This window comes from Strigops habroptila, chromosome 4 (assembly GCF_004027225.2).
Source record: "Strigops habroptila isolate Jane chromosome 4, bStrHab1.2.pri, whole genome shotgun sequence".
Taxonomy (NCBI): Eukaryota; Metazoa; Chordata; class Aves; order Psittaciformes; family Psittacidae; genus Strigops; species Strigops habroptila.
This window is the reverse complement of record NC_046358.1, coordinates 71,148,812-71,165,987: the sequence shown is the minus strand read 5'-3', so window position 1 is coordinate 71,165,987 and position 17,176 is coordinate 71,148,812. Positions and strand designations below refer to the sequence as shown.

The 17,176-nt window shown below is 40.7% G+C and overlaps 2 protein-coding genes and 1 long non-coding RNA gene across 9 annotated transcripts in view; 2 read left to right on the top strand and 1 right to left on the bottom strand.

The window, feature by feature from the left end:
* Nucleotides 1-2,546, bottom strand: part of ZC3H7A (zinc finger CCCH-type containing 7A) — a 29,824-nt gene extending 27,278 nt beyond the window's left edge. For 3 of the 4 annotated variants that reach the window (XR_003990902.1, XR_003990903.1, XM_030482365.1), the window contains exon 1: nt 2,434-2,546. The gene's annotated coding sequence lies outside the window, so the exon portion shown is untranslated. The remainder of the gene's footprint in view (nt 1-2,433) is intronic. The other variant, XM_030482366.1, reaches the window with a different exon arrangement.
* A 236-nt stretch (nt 2,547-2,782) lies between these two features.
* The window catches only part of PLA2G10 (phospholipase A2 group X), a 36,121-nt gene continuing 21,727 nt past the window's right edge, over nt 2,783-17,176 (top strand). The window contains exons 1-4 of one of the 4 annotated variants that reach the window (XR_003990898.1): nt 2,792-4,743; nt 5,260-5,479; nt 6,948-7,017; nt 7,815-8,972. Coding sequence is in view for 1 of the 4 variants with exons in the window: in XM_030482362.1 (XP_030338222.1) it covers nt 2,834-3,249; nt 4,608-4,725 (534 nt within the window). In the remaining 3 variants the exon portion in view is untranslated. Of the gene's footprint in view, nt 4,744-5,259; nt 7,403-7,814; nt 8,973-10,185 lie in introns of those variants that run through there. The other 3 variants (XM_030482362.1, XR_003990900.1, XR_003990899.1) reach the window with 3 other exon arrangements.
* Nucleotides 8,189-15,966, top strand: LOC115606451. Its single transcript, XR_003990901.1, has 3 exons — nt 8,189-8,202; nt 9,525-9,526; nt 15,101-15,966. It is a non-coding gene; the product is annotated as an uncharacterized LOC115606451 (long non-coding RNA).

Sequence of the window (17,176 nt, the reverse complement as noted above, 5' to 3'; positions counted from 1 at the left end):
AGAAAAGGCAGGCAGTATAAAACCCTTTTGCCTGTAAAAAATGAAAGGCCATCTGTCCTGGGTTCGGCTGTAACAGTTACTTTTCTCCTTCCTAGTAGCTTTTGCACTGCTGTGTTTCAACTTTAGTCTGAGAACAACGCTGATAACACACGGATGTTTTTAGTTGTTGCTAAGTAATGCTTAACCCCGATCAAGGGCTTTTCAGTCTCATGCTCTGCCACTGAGGAGGGGCACGGGAAGCTGGGAGGAAGCAGAGACAGGACACCTGATCCAAACTAGCCAAAGGGGTATTCCATACCATGGCACATCATGCCCAGTATATAAACCGGGGGGAGTCACCCAGAAGGCCCAGATCGCTGCTCGGGTCGGGCTGGGTATCGGCCGCGGGTGATGAACAATTGTATTCTCTGCCCTTGTTATTTCACTAATCATTATTATCATTGATGGTAGCAGTAGTGGTTTTGTATTATACCTTAGTTACAGGACTGCTCTTATCTCAACCCGTGGGAGTTACATTCTTTAAATTCTCCTCCCCATTCCCCAGGAGCAGGGCAGGGAAGAAGTGGGGAGTGAGCGAGCAGCTGCTTGGTTCTGAGTTACCGGCTGGGCTTAAACCACAACACCATCTCTGCTGCTACCTCCTGCTCCCGTAAGAGTAGCAACAAGCGCAATGTGCTCAGGCACCTGGATCCAGACAGCTCTCTATATATGCACGGTTCCCACCCAGGCAGCACAGACAGCAGACCCTGACCTCAGCAGAGACGAGAACAGATGATGCCCATGCAGCTATACCCCAACTGCTTCCTAGAGAGGAGTCACTGACCAAAACAGCTCCAACCCAGCTAAGAATCAAACTGAACATCAAGCACCCACCCAACACAGAACAAGCCTGGCCTAAGCAGATTTCTCAAAGCAGTGTTATTGCCCATCCTAACCTCCCCGACAGTTTAAATGACTAATTGCAGATAATAAACTACAGTGCAGATTAAAGCATGCTTTACAGAGACTGTAAACAACAGACTTGGACTGGCATCCAGATGAGGCAGGGAAATAGAAATCTTAATACAAAGCCTTTTTAGACTTATCTCCCTCAGACAGCAAAACCACAAAACATTCCATGAGCCCGCTTGTGCATCACTGGGCCATTACATGAGGCATTTCAAACATGCAACATGCTTGGGGAAACAGGGAAAGCAGCACATGACACACGTTTCAACCGTTTTAATTCTTCTGCTTAATCTAATGCTTCTGGACACAACCACACAATTCTGTTACGTCACCTGAAATAAATCACTTAACACAGACATAACTCAGTTTCAGTTTTTATTTCTGTAAAGAGAAACAAACTTGACTGCTGTCAAAATTAAACACCTAAATAAAACAAATGAAACTGAATACACAGCAACGGTTCAACAACTCTTCATCTCACATTCTTTATTTATCTTAACTGTTCGGTTGCATCTCCTCCCACCTGTTCCCTACCCACAAAATAAGAAGGTACTGTTCAAGGTTTGCTTTCTATTTTCATAGCTTGCCTACATTTTATTTTTTTTTTAAACCATGAAAGAAAGAGGAGAGCACAAAGGCACTCTATAGTCACTTCATTCCCTAGGAAATTAAGGAGGGAGGAAGACTTTGGTTTACAGTTCCCTTGGACATTTCACTTACAACACATCCACAATTTGAGCAGAATGAGCGTATTACCAATAAATCCAGATCTATCAACAGAATTTACACCAGGATAAGCGTTGGTAATAGACTTCAATGACTGCAACTGACAGTCTTGGGGTTGGTTTTTTGTTTGTTTTTTCGCTTCCCGTAATACATATATGACTCTGTTACAACATCAGCGCTGCCTCACCGGGAACACTGTTTAACACATCGTACCAACGCAAAACGGCGTTGCTTCTCCCCTCAGCCGGATGAACGCGAGCACAAATTACAGCGCGCACAGAACGCCCCAAAAACTCGTCCCGGCCGAAGCGGCCGCGGCGGCTGCCCGGGAGGACGCGGAGCAGGGCCGGACACCGTCCCGCTGCGGGCCGCTGTCAGCGCTTCGCTCTCCGCTTTCCCCGCCAAGCGGCGGGGCTCGTTCCCGTCCGGGCGCAACAGGCGAGCTCCTGAACTGCCCGCTTGCGTGCCGAGCGGCCCCCGCCAGCGAACCGTGAACCCCTCAGCGCCGCCGCCCGCCCCGCACCGCACCCGGCCCGCCCGCCACTGCCGCCTTTGTTCGCGCCAACCGGCTCCCGATCGTCGCCGGAGAGCCCCCCCCGGGGGCGCCCGCCGCCAGCTCCTCCAGCGGAACCGACAAGGGCCGCAGCCGGCCGCGCCCGCCGGAGAACCGCCCCTCAGGCGGAGGGGCCCCGCCGCGCGGATCTCGCACACACACACACAAACGCACACGCGCACACACACCGCGCCGCGCGGCCCTACCTGCCCCTCAAGCCCGCGGGAGCGCAGCGCCGCGGAAGGCGGAGCCAGCGAGCCAGTCGCGCAACAGCGGCGGCGGCGGCAGCGACAACGGCGGCAGCACCTCCCCCGCCCCGCCCTCAGCAGCGCCACCGCCTCCCGCCCCGGAGCGCGCCCTCTGCCGCTGGGAGGCCGCGGCCATGGCCCGCACTCGATTGGCTGAACTCTGGCTGCGCAGGACTTTCCCATTGGCTCGTCACCCTTGTTTTGGAAACTGGCACTTCTGATTGGTGGCAGCTGGGTAAACGGTTTGCTGCTAATTGGCTGGTTGCCTAGGGCCCCTCCCCCCAGGCCTCGCCATAGCGCTGTGTGCGCTGCGCCGCGCACCTTCCGGGCCCCCATTGGCTCGCCCGGAAGCCGCCTGATGCGGGAAGCCCGCTCGCGGCGCCCTATGGGAGTCCCCACGCCCAGTGATGTCACCCTCGCCTTTTCGCTCCGGCGTAGGGGTTCAGGCGCATGCTCCTCGCTTCCCGCCCTGGTGTGCTGCGGCCGTCTGCCGCCTGAGGTAGCGACGTCCGGTAACGGCCCTCGTCTGGCTGGGGCGGGCCGCGGGAGAGCCGGCGGCGTGCGGCTGCTGCTCCAGGGGTGCGTCTGGGGCGCTGCTGCGCCGTCAGCCGCGTTGGAGCGAGCGCGCAGGGAGCTGGCGGCTCTGAGAGCGTCCCTGCAGCTCCTGCCATTCCCGTGCACCGGAGTGACCCGAAGTGTTCTGCGTCGCTTGCCTGGGATGAGTATTTACGAACCCGGGAGCGTGTTGCGTTGCGTTGGAGCTCAGAGAACACGGTTCGTAGAATCACAGAATCAACCAGGTTGGAAAAGATCATCAAGTCCAACCGTTCCCCAGCACTGCCGAGGCCGCCACTAAACCGTGTCACTGGGGGCCTCGTCTACACGGTTTGTGAACACTTCCAGGAATGGTGACTCCACCACTGCCCTGGGCAGCCTGTTCCAATGCCTGACCACCCTCTCAATGAAGAAATTGTTCCTAATATCCAATATAAACCTCCCCTCGTTCAGCTTGAGGCCATTACCTCTTGTCCCAAGTTGTGAAAACTTTTGCCAAATAATAAACCAGGAGGGAGCAGGAGGCTTAAGGGGTGTTGTTTGTAGTTCCTTCCTCAGCAGCAGCGGTGTCCAGTGAAGGCAGGACTCCTGCCCATCTCGCCATGCCCTGCCAGGGCGCTGTAGTTACAGGTATCCCGAATGCTCCCTGACATGCGAGAAGCTGGTCTGTTTCTCTCTTCTAGTGCACAGAATTGACATTCTAATGATACTGTGTTTTTTTTTCCAGTAGCATTAGTGCTGCGGTGTGAGCAGCACTGCTGACTAGGCTCATGTATGGATGTCCCCACAAATAACGTGCAAAAAAAAAACCAAACCGAAAACACTTGAGGCACTGATGTGGTCTGTATAAAGGTAGAACTGTATAAAGAAAAACTTTACAAGTTTTAACAAACATAGTATACAAATTATACTGCCATTAATTGAGACTAAAAGGAATACAGCCAATTAGTAATCAGGTGAAGTCATGCACGGAAGGTTCCTTGACCTGGTGAAGTGTACCTGCATTATGCATTGTTTCAGTCTAATGACTGTGGAGGGACTGTAAGAATAAACTTGGAAGTTCCTACTTGAAGCTTTTCTCAGCTCCAAAGGCCAGATTGCCTCCAGTTAATCTCGGTCATGTCAATTCTTGAGACTAAGTGTGACAATTTCATGGGAGCAGTCAGATGTTAAATAATTAATGCTTAAGTCTATAGAATGAAATGTAAAAGTGCGATAGGACTCAGTGCAAAATTTGGCTTTTGCTTACTGCAGCAACAGTAAGCAAAAAAAGGGAGGTGAGAGAAACAAAAAGTAAAAAAGAAAATTATGCATAGAACAAGAATTACACCCATAGATCATAAACTATGAAATGGACCATAAAAATAGTAAGAAGGTTTATCCAATTCCAAACTACAATTGTTTGAACACTGAGCAGCTTAAGAAAGCAAGTAGTATGATCATTCTCATCCAGAACAGCAAATCATTGCTGAAGTAAAATCTTTTAGCTGGTGATAGCACAAGGAAAATATTAATCCTAGTTGTTAATCCTTTTAATTTATAGGTATTACATAAATCATGTTGCTTATTTTTCTAAGCGTGCTGTTAGGATTGTCTGCACACTGTTCTCTTTTGGAGGATGGCTTGTTGAGGACTCCACTGATGGGCCAACAACTTTGGGAATGTTTCAGATGTAATTACAGACTGCAAAAGTGAGCCTGAAAATTGTATCAGGTAAAGTTAAATTACTAAAAATGTCTATACGAATACCCTACCTATCAAACACTTAGAAAGCAAAGTAAATTTTGTGTTAGAATTAAGAGGTTATTGAACAAACTCCAGGTGTTACAACAAAGTGTACCTTATAAAGTAGCTTTAGTAACTTTAGTGGGAGCTGTAGAGTTGTGATTTCAATGACAGGTACGAAGTGTGCAGAACATCTTGAGAATGTGGCGAGATAATATGTCTGGCCAAGTAAGTTTTTGTGAAAGGAATATATTTAGCTTTTATATAAATTAAATTGGAAGAGGCTAACAAGTAATCATCTTCCTTCCTTGTTTAAATTAATTACCTGATATAATAATTAACTACTCAAGAGGAAAAGGATAGTAGTTACACTTAAACCACTCTGAACTAACTTGTGAGTTAACTGATGAGAATCCTGTTACATAAACTCATTACCTTTCATTTTAAAATATTGTGTGTGGAAGCCTACATAAACTTACCTGATTACTTTTTTCACCATTTCAGCTGCTGATCTAGTTATACTGAGATGAAAAATGGAACTTCATCATTGCCATGTGTGAGAGAGCTTAAAATATCCTTTAAGGGGAATTTGGAGACATCATATTTCTGTATCAAGAAGGAATTACCCCTGCATGCTGCCAGAATATGGCTAAAGTCAGCTGGAAAACCTTGCAGTTGCTGTCTTGGAGAATTACCCTGCTGCCATCTTAAAAGCAGTTTTAAGGTGACAGATGTTTCATCACTATTTGCACTAATGATCTTGAACAAACAAACTAGGTTAATTATTTGACACTAAATGAAAAATCTTAATGTACTAGATATAACTAGAAGTTATGGAGCTTTTCTGTGCTTTGAAGAACAAGAGGTTATCTATGAAACTTTAGCCACTGTGGTAGAATTGTCAATGAGAAGTATATGTTTTAGTTGCTTTTATAAGACTGACGAACCTAATTGAAGGTGTTACGCAGCACTTGAAGTGGTAGAAGTTGCAGTATTAAGTATCAAGATGAAAACAGCAGAAACCAAGATCATCTTATTTAACTAGGCACTTACAAAGGACTAAAACTTACTATTTGTTAAGCACTGCAGTTGTAATTACACATGTTATCCTGTGGACAGCGCTAAACATTCATATTGATGTTTATCCCATTTGCAGAATAGGAGATTGACATGCTAAAGAGATGCTTGATGGCTGCTATTTCAACACCTTGGCTAGAACAATAGGTTTGTTGATTAAGGCTAGCCTAGGGGAAGATGGAAGGTTGGCATGAGCAACCGTTTTCCCTATTAAGCAAATTGAACATGGATTATTCTACAGATTGTCACTGTTACTAAGTAATAAGTGTTTTCCATCCTGATGCTTTTTACTGTTGTATCGTGACTCTCTATATATTTAATAGCTTCAGGTGTATGATAATAGTTGTGATTTTATAATGACTTTCTCTTCCTTGCTGAAATTTCTTAGGATAATAGAGTTTTTAACCCATTAGTTATTCAAGGAAGTGTTTAAAGTGAAGAACTGAGTCCCGCATTCCAAGAACACCCAAACTGCTCTCCAAGATGCAGTCACTGCAGTATGACCTTGTTGCTTTCCGCTGGTTGATTTTATCTTCCAAGCTTGCTCTGTTTGTGGTTTTTTTAGATTTAGCAAAGCTACAGCCTGAACAACACAAAACCGCAGATTTTTTAAAAAGTACTTATGAAGACAGAAGAAAATACATATTCTATCCTTTCCACTGCTTTACAAGTAGATGTGTTCCTTGTTGTTAATCTTAAATTATTATAATGCCTTAAAATTTATGGTTGAGTAGTTTTTTGAGTTAATTTTTGTGAATTCCCTTGTTTAAGTAAAGTGATCTTTTGAGCTAGGGCAGAGTTGTCACTGACAGAAAATGGAAATTAAAGCATTTATGCAGGTGCCTTTTAAAAAAACATGGCCAGCTTTTGAAACATTTTTTTCCACAATAAGCTTATGAAATGCTTATGAAACAAGCAAAGGGACTTCTCTTGAACTCTAAAAAAAAAATTTGCAGAGGAAAGAAAACAAAACCAGTCTGATTTTTATAATTCAAATGTTATAAAGTAAATTGCTTTGGAACCCGTGTCAATTACATACTCATGGATCAGGAGGATTGCATAGCTGGGAATGATAGTGGAAGGCAAATTTTTTCAGTGTATTCCTTTATCTGCAGCATCTGAAGTCCTTATCATGCAACGCTTTCTGACATGACATTAGGATTACAGTTCACTGGAATTCCTGATGTAAGTAGGTTATTTATGTGTAGAAATAATTCCAGGAATGTATTCCCTTCAAAACTGGGGGTTGCTGTTTTGTTGTTTTTTGGGTTTTGTTTTTTTTTTTAATTTGAATCAAGCCCTTGATTCTTTCCCAGACTCAGAATTCTATCATTTATATATATGTATGTGTGTGTGATGACATCACTCTCTTTCCTTAAACAGTGGTTATGGAATATAGCTACATATGGAATATATGGTCATTCCAACTCCACATATATTTTGGGAAGCAAAAAAAAAAAAAATCTCCCTGAATAATTAAACAGAACATTTAAAAAATATATTTATCTAACATCTGTATAAACAGTTTTGGTTGGACGTGAATATATGTTTTAGCTACTACCCAAGGAAATAGTTAACAGTAAAGAGTATATAGGTAAGTTCTATATAAGTATTCTTCACCAAGATAGAGCTTTATACAAAACGAAAGTATGAAATACAGAACTCTTTTGATGAAGGCATGCTCAGGAGTATTGACCTGAACTAAGTTAAGCCATGTTATATGAATATGAAGAAGAGAAACCTGCAGAATTAAACTGAATTAAATTAGATTATGAATGATTACATAAAATTCCCTTCTAAAGACAAGTGACATGAGCAAAATAATGCCCTCTATTTTAAATAATCATGTGTAGATTAAATATAGTCTAATGCAATCCATTCTAAAAGTCAGTATGCAGTTGGTGGGGGTTTTGCTTGTTTTTCTGGGGTCTCGCACTATTACTGTATTTTCTGCCACTACTTGACACCCCTCTTTTGCTTAGGATAGCCAGAGATGAACAAGCACTGCTGCGAATAAAACAGGAAGACCTATAGCACATTTTTGTAGCTGGCCTGCATATGAAGAAGGATTCCCACCAAAGGTATTGCCAGTATTAGGTTTTGGTTTACCAATATTAGGCTTTTTTGTTGGTAGTGGTGGATTCTACAGATCTCCACAATAAAACATTGAGTATTGCATGCAAATTATGCTCTCTGTGGTATTTTATCTGTTCTGTCATGTGCATACCATGCTGTTGAAACCCATAACTCACTGCATTTTTGAAACAGTAAAAGCTTTTCCTTTTTAATTGCTGATCAAATTGTACATTGACATTTCCAGCAGTTACTGGTCAAATTATGGGCTTGACCATTGAAAACAGATTATATTTTGTTGTGGTTTTTGTGGTGGTTTTTTGTTTGTTTTCTTTTTAAACAGCAACTACATCAGTGTATACTCTTTTTTGAAAGCCATGCAAGAACAGAATATACAGGACCACGCTTATCTCTGTAGAAATAAAGAGGGGTTTTGTGAGGTTTTTTACTTGTTTGTTTATTCTTCATATTATTTAGTTCCCCTTAGACTCAAGCTAGACAGCATAACAATATCTTCCCACACAAACAGCATGTTGCAAAGTTGTGTTTGTGACTTGGTGCTCTTAACAACCATGTTTCAGATATAGTTAATTTACTTTTTGCATACAGTGTAAAGCTCTAGCAGAGAAGTCATTTCTGCGTCACTAAGAAATTGATGGTGGTGGAGGGGCAGCAGAGTATTTAGAGAACAGCTACAAGGCAAGTTAAACTGTAACTTTTATGGCATGAGCCTGAGGTTAGCTATACAGATTAGGAAACTACTTAGCATTTTTTAAATTAAGATTTCTTGCTTGTTGGAACATTGTTGGAAATTGTTTAAGCTAGTGAAATACCTATGGGGTTTTGCATAGGAGTTAGTGTAGAAATCCATCAATGATAACCTTTACATTAAAGAAATGAGTATACAGTAGAGAGTATCTTGGTTTTGTTTCAATGTCTCAGTCGTAATTTGAGGCAAAAGTTAAAAGTCAATAAAGAGCATTCCATAATTCCTCGACATCGCTTCCAGATTGTTTTACTAAATCCAAGATGAATTCTACCTTCCACAGCAGCCGAGTCAGGATCCAGTAGACCAGCAGAGGGCATAAGCCCCACTCCAGTGCGTCCTGGGGTGCTGGCCAGGTTGTAGGAGCTGAATCCTGGCAGGTAGCTACAGACTTATGTCTGAACTGAATCCACAAAAAGTAGGAACCAATTCTTTTAGATTTAAAGGTTCAAAATTAGAAAGGACTTCTTGAATTTTTTATTTTATTTTTTTTTTAATGTCAAGCCATTTCAATATTTTAGCACACAGAAAACAAATGTATTATCGTTGGGAGAGAGTCCGGAGGAGGCCACGAAGATGCTCCAAAGGCTGGAGCAGCTCTGCTCTGGAGACAAGCTGAGAGAGCTGGGCTTGTTCAGCCTGGAGAAGAGAAGGCTCCGGGGGGACCTTAGAGCAGCTGCCAGTGCCTAAAGGGGCTACAAGAAAGCTGGAGAGGGACTTTTTACAAGGGCATATACGGATAGCACAGGGGGTAATGTTTTTAAACTGACAGAGGGGAGATTGAGATGAGCTCTTAGGCAGAAGTTCTTCCCTGTGAGGGTGCTGAGGCGCTGGCACAGGTTGCCCAGGGAAGCTGTGGCTGCCCCCTCCCTGGCAGTGTTCAAGGCCAGGTTGGACACAGGGGCTTGGAGCAACCTGCTCTAGTGGAAGGTGTCCCTGCCCGTGGCAAGAGGTTGGAACTGGATGAGCTTTAAGGTCCCTTCCAATGCAAACCAAACCAGTCTGTCATTCTATGATTATGATTCTATGATTAAGCGTGGCTGGTTGAAATTTGTTACTGCCAGCCACCATCATGAACATTAGCTTCAAAGCCTCTGAATGGCCTCAAAGGATAATCATGAGTAAAATGTATGGCAGAGTGCCAAAGTTATGAATGACTGGTGTAATGAGGATGTGAACAGAAAAGATAACCATTTTTTAAAATGGGTGACCTGTTAAGAGATCTGTTAGCCAAAAATATTAAATAAAGCGCCACACTCTGCTTTCAACTTCCTCTTAAGAGCAGTAAGGGTTAGAATGGGCAGTTGGGAGATGGATGTAGGGTTTGGGTTTTTTTCCCTAGCTAGCTTTACTCCCTAAGGTATCTAAGTTACCTCTCAGTATGCTTGGAAACAAATCAAAATGCATCACCTCACTTCAGCAGTGGAAAGAAAAAGTAAAGAAAAAAAAGACATGCTTGTCAGGCTGTCAGTGGTTTAGGCTGTCTCCTGATATTGTCACACACATTTCAATAGGAGGAGCGGCAAAACTGGAACCACGTGGAGCCATACCTGCAAGTGCCCCTAGAGCAACTACCCAAACCCACTCTTCAAACACATTGTCCCAGAAATGCAGCAGTGAAATTTTTAATCATTACAATCAAGGTGCTTAGCTAAGATACCATTCTTAAGTGTTAGCTGTCCAAACTATGTAAAAACATGCAAATAAAATCTGTTGCTGGACTAGAAAATTCAAGATTCATTTGCAGAGCCATGCAGAAAGCTTTGAAAATGTGATTTAAAAATTAAATAGAAGATGTAGGGCATTTTTTATTAATTCAGATGAGAAACACTAAAGAGTAAATAAATTTGAATGACTGATACCAATAAAAGTTCTGCTCTGTTAGCTTAACTTTCATTTTTCAGCTTACTGAGCCTTGACACTGCATACCCCTAAGATCTGTAAATCTTTTAAAGCGTTTTACCATTTTCTTAATGGAGTCACACTTGCAAAATTTCTTACAATCAGACAAATGTATCTGTCTGGACACAAAGGCTGTTATTTCGTTAGGAATCATAACATACATTGCTTCAATTCTTGATTTAATGATATCTGGTCTATTCCAGGTGATGATAGGTAATTTTGGCCAGGGTAATGAGCAGTCAGAAGTTCTGTGGGCAGTTTTCACAGCCACCTCACTTCATGTCCAGTGAGCTAAGCAAGGACACTTCCTGAGAGTGCAGAACATATCCTGAAAAATTAGATAATGATTTATACATAGCAAGATGCTTCAGAGCTTCAAGGAAAGCACATCATGAAGGTACTCATTTGTCAACCCTCTTCTTTGAGAGAAGGTTCCAATTGTTAACACTATGTTAGTCTTTACAGTTTCCCTAAATAAAAGAGTATCGGATTTTTTTCCTACCCTTTAGAAATACTCTTTTTCTTATTATTGGTTGTGGTTAAAAGACTGTTTAAATGTAGCAATCTATGCCCACTTAATTTATTGGATTATTTTATTCTGTTTGATTTTCTCTATCTGTTGTCTTATTTGTACCTTATAAACAGGCATTGGAGATTAAGACGAAGAAAACTACACCTATTATCTGACCTATTTGGTAATATCATCTTTACATCACAGTTGGAACTAGCTAACCCATTATCATGAGCTTCAGCTGTTTACATCAGGTCTTAATTTTGTCATTTTCTTTCCTGTAACTATGGCTGCACTGATGAATTTAACGATATAAGGTGTGTCTGATTACTGCCTTGGAAGACAGAGAATGTCACTGCATCCACTGTTAGCATGAATCTCAGGAAGTGTTTTATTCAACATATAATGTTTGTTGTAGCTGTACTTTACAGCAATACGTTTTTGTTAGATGCAGTATCTTGATTTTTCAACTCAGTAGTCCTGTTCTTATTTGCTTGGTTTTGTATTTAGAGGTTAACTACAACAGACATTTAATGCTGGAGAATTCTAGCATAACTGAAAAGATGGAATATGGGTAAAGTTAATTGATCTCCTTTCTATCGCAGGTTATGTATGAGGTTTAAATCTGCCCATAAAAGAAGATGGAGAGGGGAAAACGGTGGTTTATAATCTAATTCAGTTAAAGAATGGTGCTTTAGCAAATAACATGGGCAGAAGTGAGAAATACCTCTCCTGTCTCATTTTACCCAAAAGGAATCCAGGTCACATGCTCTGAGACAACTCTATAAAAAGCACAGTACACGGCTCACTTCTGAGCCAGACTAAAATGCTAACACTTTGCCAGATAGACTGATCGTAGCAGGAGTTGAAGAAAGTTTTGCAAGAGACCTTTGCATAAACAAGCAGGGATCAAGCCAGATTTTCTCTTTTTGCAGTCAGGTATCCTAATCACAAGATAATGTCACTGGTGTATGGCTCTTTCTCTGTCACTGAGTAAGGGACACTCTAATTCTTTTCACGATTTCAACAAAAGGAGTAGAAGCAGTAGTTGCTTACAAACCTCTTTAAGCTGACAATTAGATTATCCTTTTTGTAGGAATGCTAAGTAGGTTAAATATCTTCAAAGCCTCTAAACTGCAGCTCTTCTATCGTGAAAGCTATTAACACATTGGCACTGTGTCTGCTTCCCTGCAGTCTTAGGTCAAAATAGCTAAATGTTACACCTCTCTGCTGTGCTTAATCATATCCATGTGGCTAAAATAGAAAGTCCCCAATCATCATGTTGGCTCTTAAGAATTCTTAACTCTCTCCGTATACTGCGGAGGAAGTTCAGGCCCTTCACATAATCAGCCACTACAATGCTCAGTTATAGACCAATACCTTAATTCCTGCAAATGGTATAAGCAGTTATTCATCAGCTGATCTTAACTGTCATCCTTATTCCAAACGGTCAAACAGTCATCCAAAGCTCAGGTTTATAAGCACTAGTAAAAATAGCGAAGTATTTTCAAGCTGACTGAGTATAAAAACGTACTTAAGGAATTCTTCAGGCTTACGTCTGACACACCACAAGGAAATGGAGTTTCAAGCTTTCACAGTAGTGTTTACTTTTTGCTTTTTATCATTCTACTTCATGTTAGAGAACATGAACACCAAAACCATTTTAATAATCTGCCTCCTAAAACGTAGTGAAACAAAAGCCACATTACAAACCTGACAATTTTATATATACACTGAAAAACTCTGACTGAATTTGAGTAAAACCTTAAATAAGGAGTGGCCAGACTTGTTTAGGTTCTCTTGACAGAAAGCCAAAGGAGACTGAAGCTAGCTGGTTTATTCAATCTAGCTTATTTCTGGTTTTATACTGCTGAGCATCAAACTGATGACAGGTTTTTCTGTTTTCTTTACAACTGTTACTGAAATACAGGATTCAAAATACAACTTTTTCAGAGGGCAGGAGAGACAAGAGTCTTCCCACCCTCTCAGCACACACACACTTTTCCACTAAATTTGCTTGTAGAATTCATCTTTTATTCCTCCCTGGCAATCTTCAATTCTTGACTTTTCTTGAGCAACAAACTGTTTCAAAATAGAAAAAGGATAAATACAGACAGCATTTTTTTCTAAGCTGCAGAAATTACTGATCAGTAATGCTGCTGTGTATTAAGAATTATAAATAGGTACAGGAGTGTTTTGGCAATGTGTACATCAGTTCTCATCAACAGTCATGTCACTAGTGATCTAGCCAGCAACTGAAACTTTAAAAATGTGTCAAACTTAACTTAGATATTAGAAAATTGTATGTTGTCTTTTCTCTCTTTTATGGAAAAGCAGAATCTTTGTTTCAAAATAGAAAAAACAAACAAACAATACTTCATAACTGAGATTCTATCAAAAGAGAAATATTTTAAACTAGCACATTTTCAGGAAATCGTAGAAGTAGAGCAGAAAAGCATGAGAATGCTTTGCATGGGGCTTGGAGCAACCTGGTCTAGTGGAAGGTGTCCCTGCCCATGGCAGGGGGTTGGAACTGAATGAGCTTTAAGGTCCCTTCCAACCCAAACCATTCTATGAATGCTGCTATAGACACCCCAAGAAAGTATTTTCTTCCTTGGGGATCATACCTTGCATCCCTCTGTTCAGCATCTTGGTATTCAAGTTGGTATGACTCTAAAACTGTAAAACCTCGGGGATTTAATTGATTTACCACTGAAGTTGCTATATAAAAAACACAATCAGAAATTAGTGATTCCACAGGGAATTATTCTGAAGAAATTAATATCTGGAAAAATAAGACTAGCACATTTTCTTCTTATCTGAAAAAGCCAGTATTCCCCAGTATGCACACTGCTTAAGAACTGTGGGGAACAAGTGTGAGCTACTGTGCTGCCACTGCATAATGTAGTGGCACTGACATAACTGCAGTGTGAGCTGTATTGTCAGCATCTAGGTATATATAAATTACTCCTTTAAATATATACAGTTTCAGAAGTGATTTTCAGAGTTCCATGACAGTGGACTAACACTTAGTTTCACAGAGTTCTGATTCTGAAGTATGGAAGAGAATCCAGATGAATCCAGTTTACAGTGGCCATTACAAATAAAGGCACTGATAGAGCAGTAAGACCTTTCACAATGATTTTTGTCCACATGGATATTACAAGGCAGGATATAGGATACATGAAGTAATGGAGGAATGTTTTTAGGAAACAACTACAACTGCAACAGGATTACACTGCCATTAACATAGAAGTTGCTGCAACAGGCAGAGTCCTGCTGTTTCTCATACCTGTGCACTAATCAGCTTTTCATTCATTTCATGCTCTTTTAATATGTTTTCTAAATCCGTTTTTGTGTTTCTAATCACTTGTGCTTCCACAAAATTTGAGTTTTGAGCTGATATGCTGTAAGACTCAAAAGCAACCTTAGATGGTTGAGTTTTTAACTTGGATGCTGTACTCTAAAATGTGGCACCCCACCCACTGGCTGTATACAAAAGGAGGTTTTAAATTGACAGGGGAGTTAACAGTCTTCCAAACCTCAGTCTGGAGAATGTATAATTATACTAAGTCATTGTCAGAAGCTATTTTAAAAGGAAATGTTGCCTGCCTTTCTGAGGTTTTTCTGTGCCCATATAGTTTTGGGCATGTCAGCCTTTCTTTAAAAGTACAGCAGCATTGTCCTTGATAGAATAAGCAGCAACTAGCACACTTAAAACCACAGAAAAGAAGACGAGCAGCTGGGCTTTTCCAAGTCTGTATGTCCACCTTGCCACTGACTTTGTGTAGAGGCTTCGGGTGATCCTGGGTCTCATTTATTTAAACTTGTGGAAATGGAGCTTCCAGTTTTTTTAAACTTAGCAGCTGTCACAGTGATTATTTGTTTACAGAAGAATGGCATTCTGCAAACTGCTGAATGTCAGGTATTAAATAGTTTTATATTTTTTCTTTGTTACTGGTTTAGCTGAACCTAACCTATAGTAAATATTGGTTACTAAAATTTCTAAATTTTAGTAAAGCTAAAGTTTCTCTAGCTGTCAGTTGAAAACATTTTAGAAATTGAAACAATTACTATTCCTCCCTTTACTCAAAGCTCCCAAATTATTATCTCTACGAATATTTTAATGACTAACCACCTTTTTCTTGCTCAGAAAACAAAGTCCTTATTAAATTTTATTTTTACTATAAAAAATGATTCACTTCAAATGTGCATAGGCCCATCTTACTGTAAGTCAATTGGTTTTAAATAAACTCTCCCCTAACGAGGCTGTCCCATCTCTACTGCTTGGTGCCTAGTCTTGATTCAACTTTTGTCCAGCCCACAGCCCCTTACAAGACATTCTTCTGTTAACAGACAGGAAGTTCCTTATCTTCTAAATTGTGTGACTCCAAATTTAATTACATGCTTTAAGTAGATAGAAAATATGCCTTGCTCAAAGAGAAATTACTTGGGCTGGTACAAGAAATTTCAGGGCCTGTGGCTTACAAGTCAGATGGAATGATCTGACCTTCAACTCTGAAAAAATGACGAGTTAAGAAGCTGAAGAAGAAAAGATGATGGGCAGAGGCCAAACCAAAGTGATGAAAAGCAAATTCCGAAGACCAAAAACCTCTGGAAAGAAGCAGCCTACCATCAAGCAGTTACACTTGTTTCAATGGTGACCCTTTCTCATAAGGGATTAGTAGCTGCTCAGGGTTCATCACACAGGGATCCATAAGTCCAGTATTTCAAGTAAAATGAGAACTGCTTCAGCTCCTCCTCTTCCTTCACCCTGCAGTCATAATGATCATAAAAGGACCCACCTAATTCCAGTCCTTCCAGTTGTGGGGTAATCATCTAAATATGCAGATTACAGAAAATTGAAGGGGGATGCAATATATGTGCAATAGCACAAAATGCTTCTTTTTTTATATGAAAAAAAAAGTGTTTAGTGCTTATATTATTTAGTGCTTGCTTTCTGTCTGGAGGAAGATGCATTCCCTTCCTTAGGATCAAGATGAAATCGTTGCAGAGAATTAACTGCTTTGCTTTACATTTTAATTCTACTTCATCGTATGCATATGCAAAACACATTTGCACACATCCATAGGCAAACTGTTGCTTAAACAAAAAGTAACAAAGGAAAAATACTACTTGGCTGGAGGTGAAGAAAATGAACCTCCAGCAGCATCTCAACACACAGTTATCCTTGAACATCCATGGATTTGAAAGAGTGACGTACAGTAGTGACTTTTGTTTTTTAAAATAAATATTATACAGGTATTTTGTTTGGTGGCTCTCAGAACAAACCAATCTAAAGTAAAATTCAGTATAGTGTTTTACAGAATTAATATTAATTAGAATTGCTTATGTAATTAAGTTTGGGTATGCCTCCCCTTGACCCTCCATTCTAAATAAGACCTGCGCACAAGCAAAGATTATCTGTTCCTGGCAAATCCTTCCTAGGGATTACATCGAGTATAACGTAATAAGGGTTTATTCTTTCTGACAGAGGAAATAACTAGAGCAACATTAAAACATTAATGTGGCATTGAAGAATTCCAATCAGAATTAGGAAATGAAAAGGTTAGGATTCTCACAGCAGTATCAAGTTGCCATTAAGTATGCAGATCTTACTTGCAGCCCACATGTAAAATTCACAATACTGTGTGTATGCAGTACTGTTTTGCTCTGTAAAGCAAAAATGTCAAGTATGCACAAGCTGTTTATTTTAAAAGATAATCTGATATTATCAGCATCAAATTTTATATGCAGCCCCATATTATTCCTGGTTTTTGGGGTGCCATTGTCACAAAACAAAGCTAGACAAAATTTTTACCATTCTACATCATTTAAATGAAAATACCCGTGGTGAAGTAACTGAGACAATTAAAATGTGCTAATTTACACTGTAAAAGGGGAAAATATATTTAGTACTTGCCATCTGAAAGAGTTTCATGATCATGGAAAAATGGCTGTTTGACTTCTGCGAAATGTGAAAAGCAAGTCAGTGAAAGCTATAATGTAAATTTGAAACTAGGAACTTACCAAAGAAGGCCTCAGAGGAATGGACTGCTTTTTTCCTTGTCACCTTTCAACTGCTGGTTCTT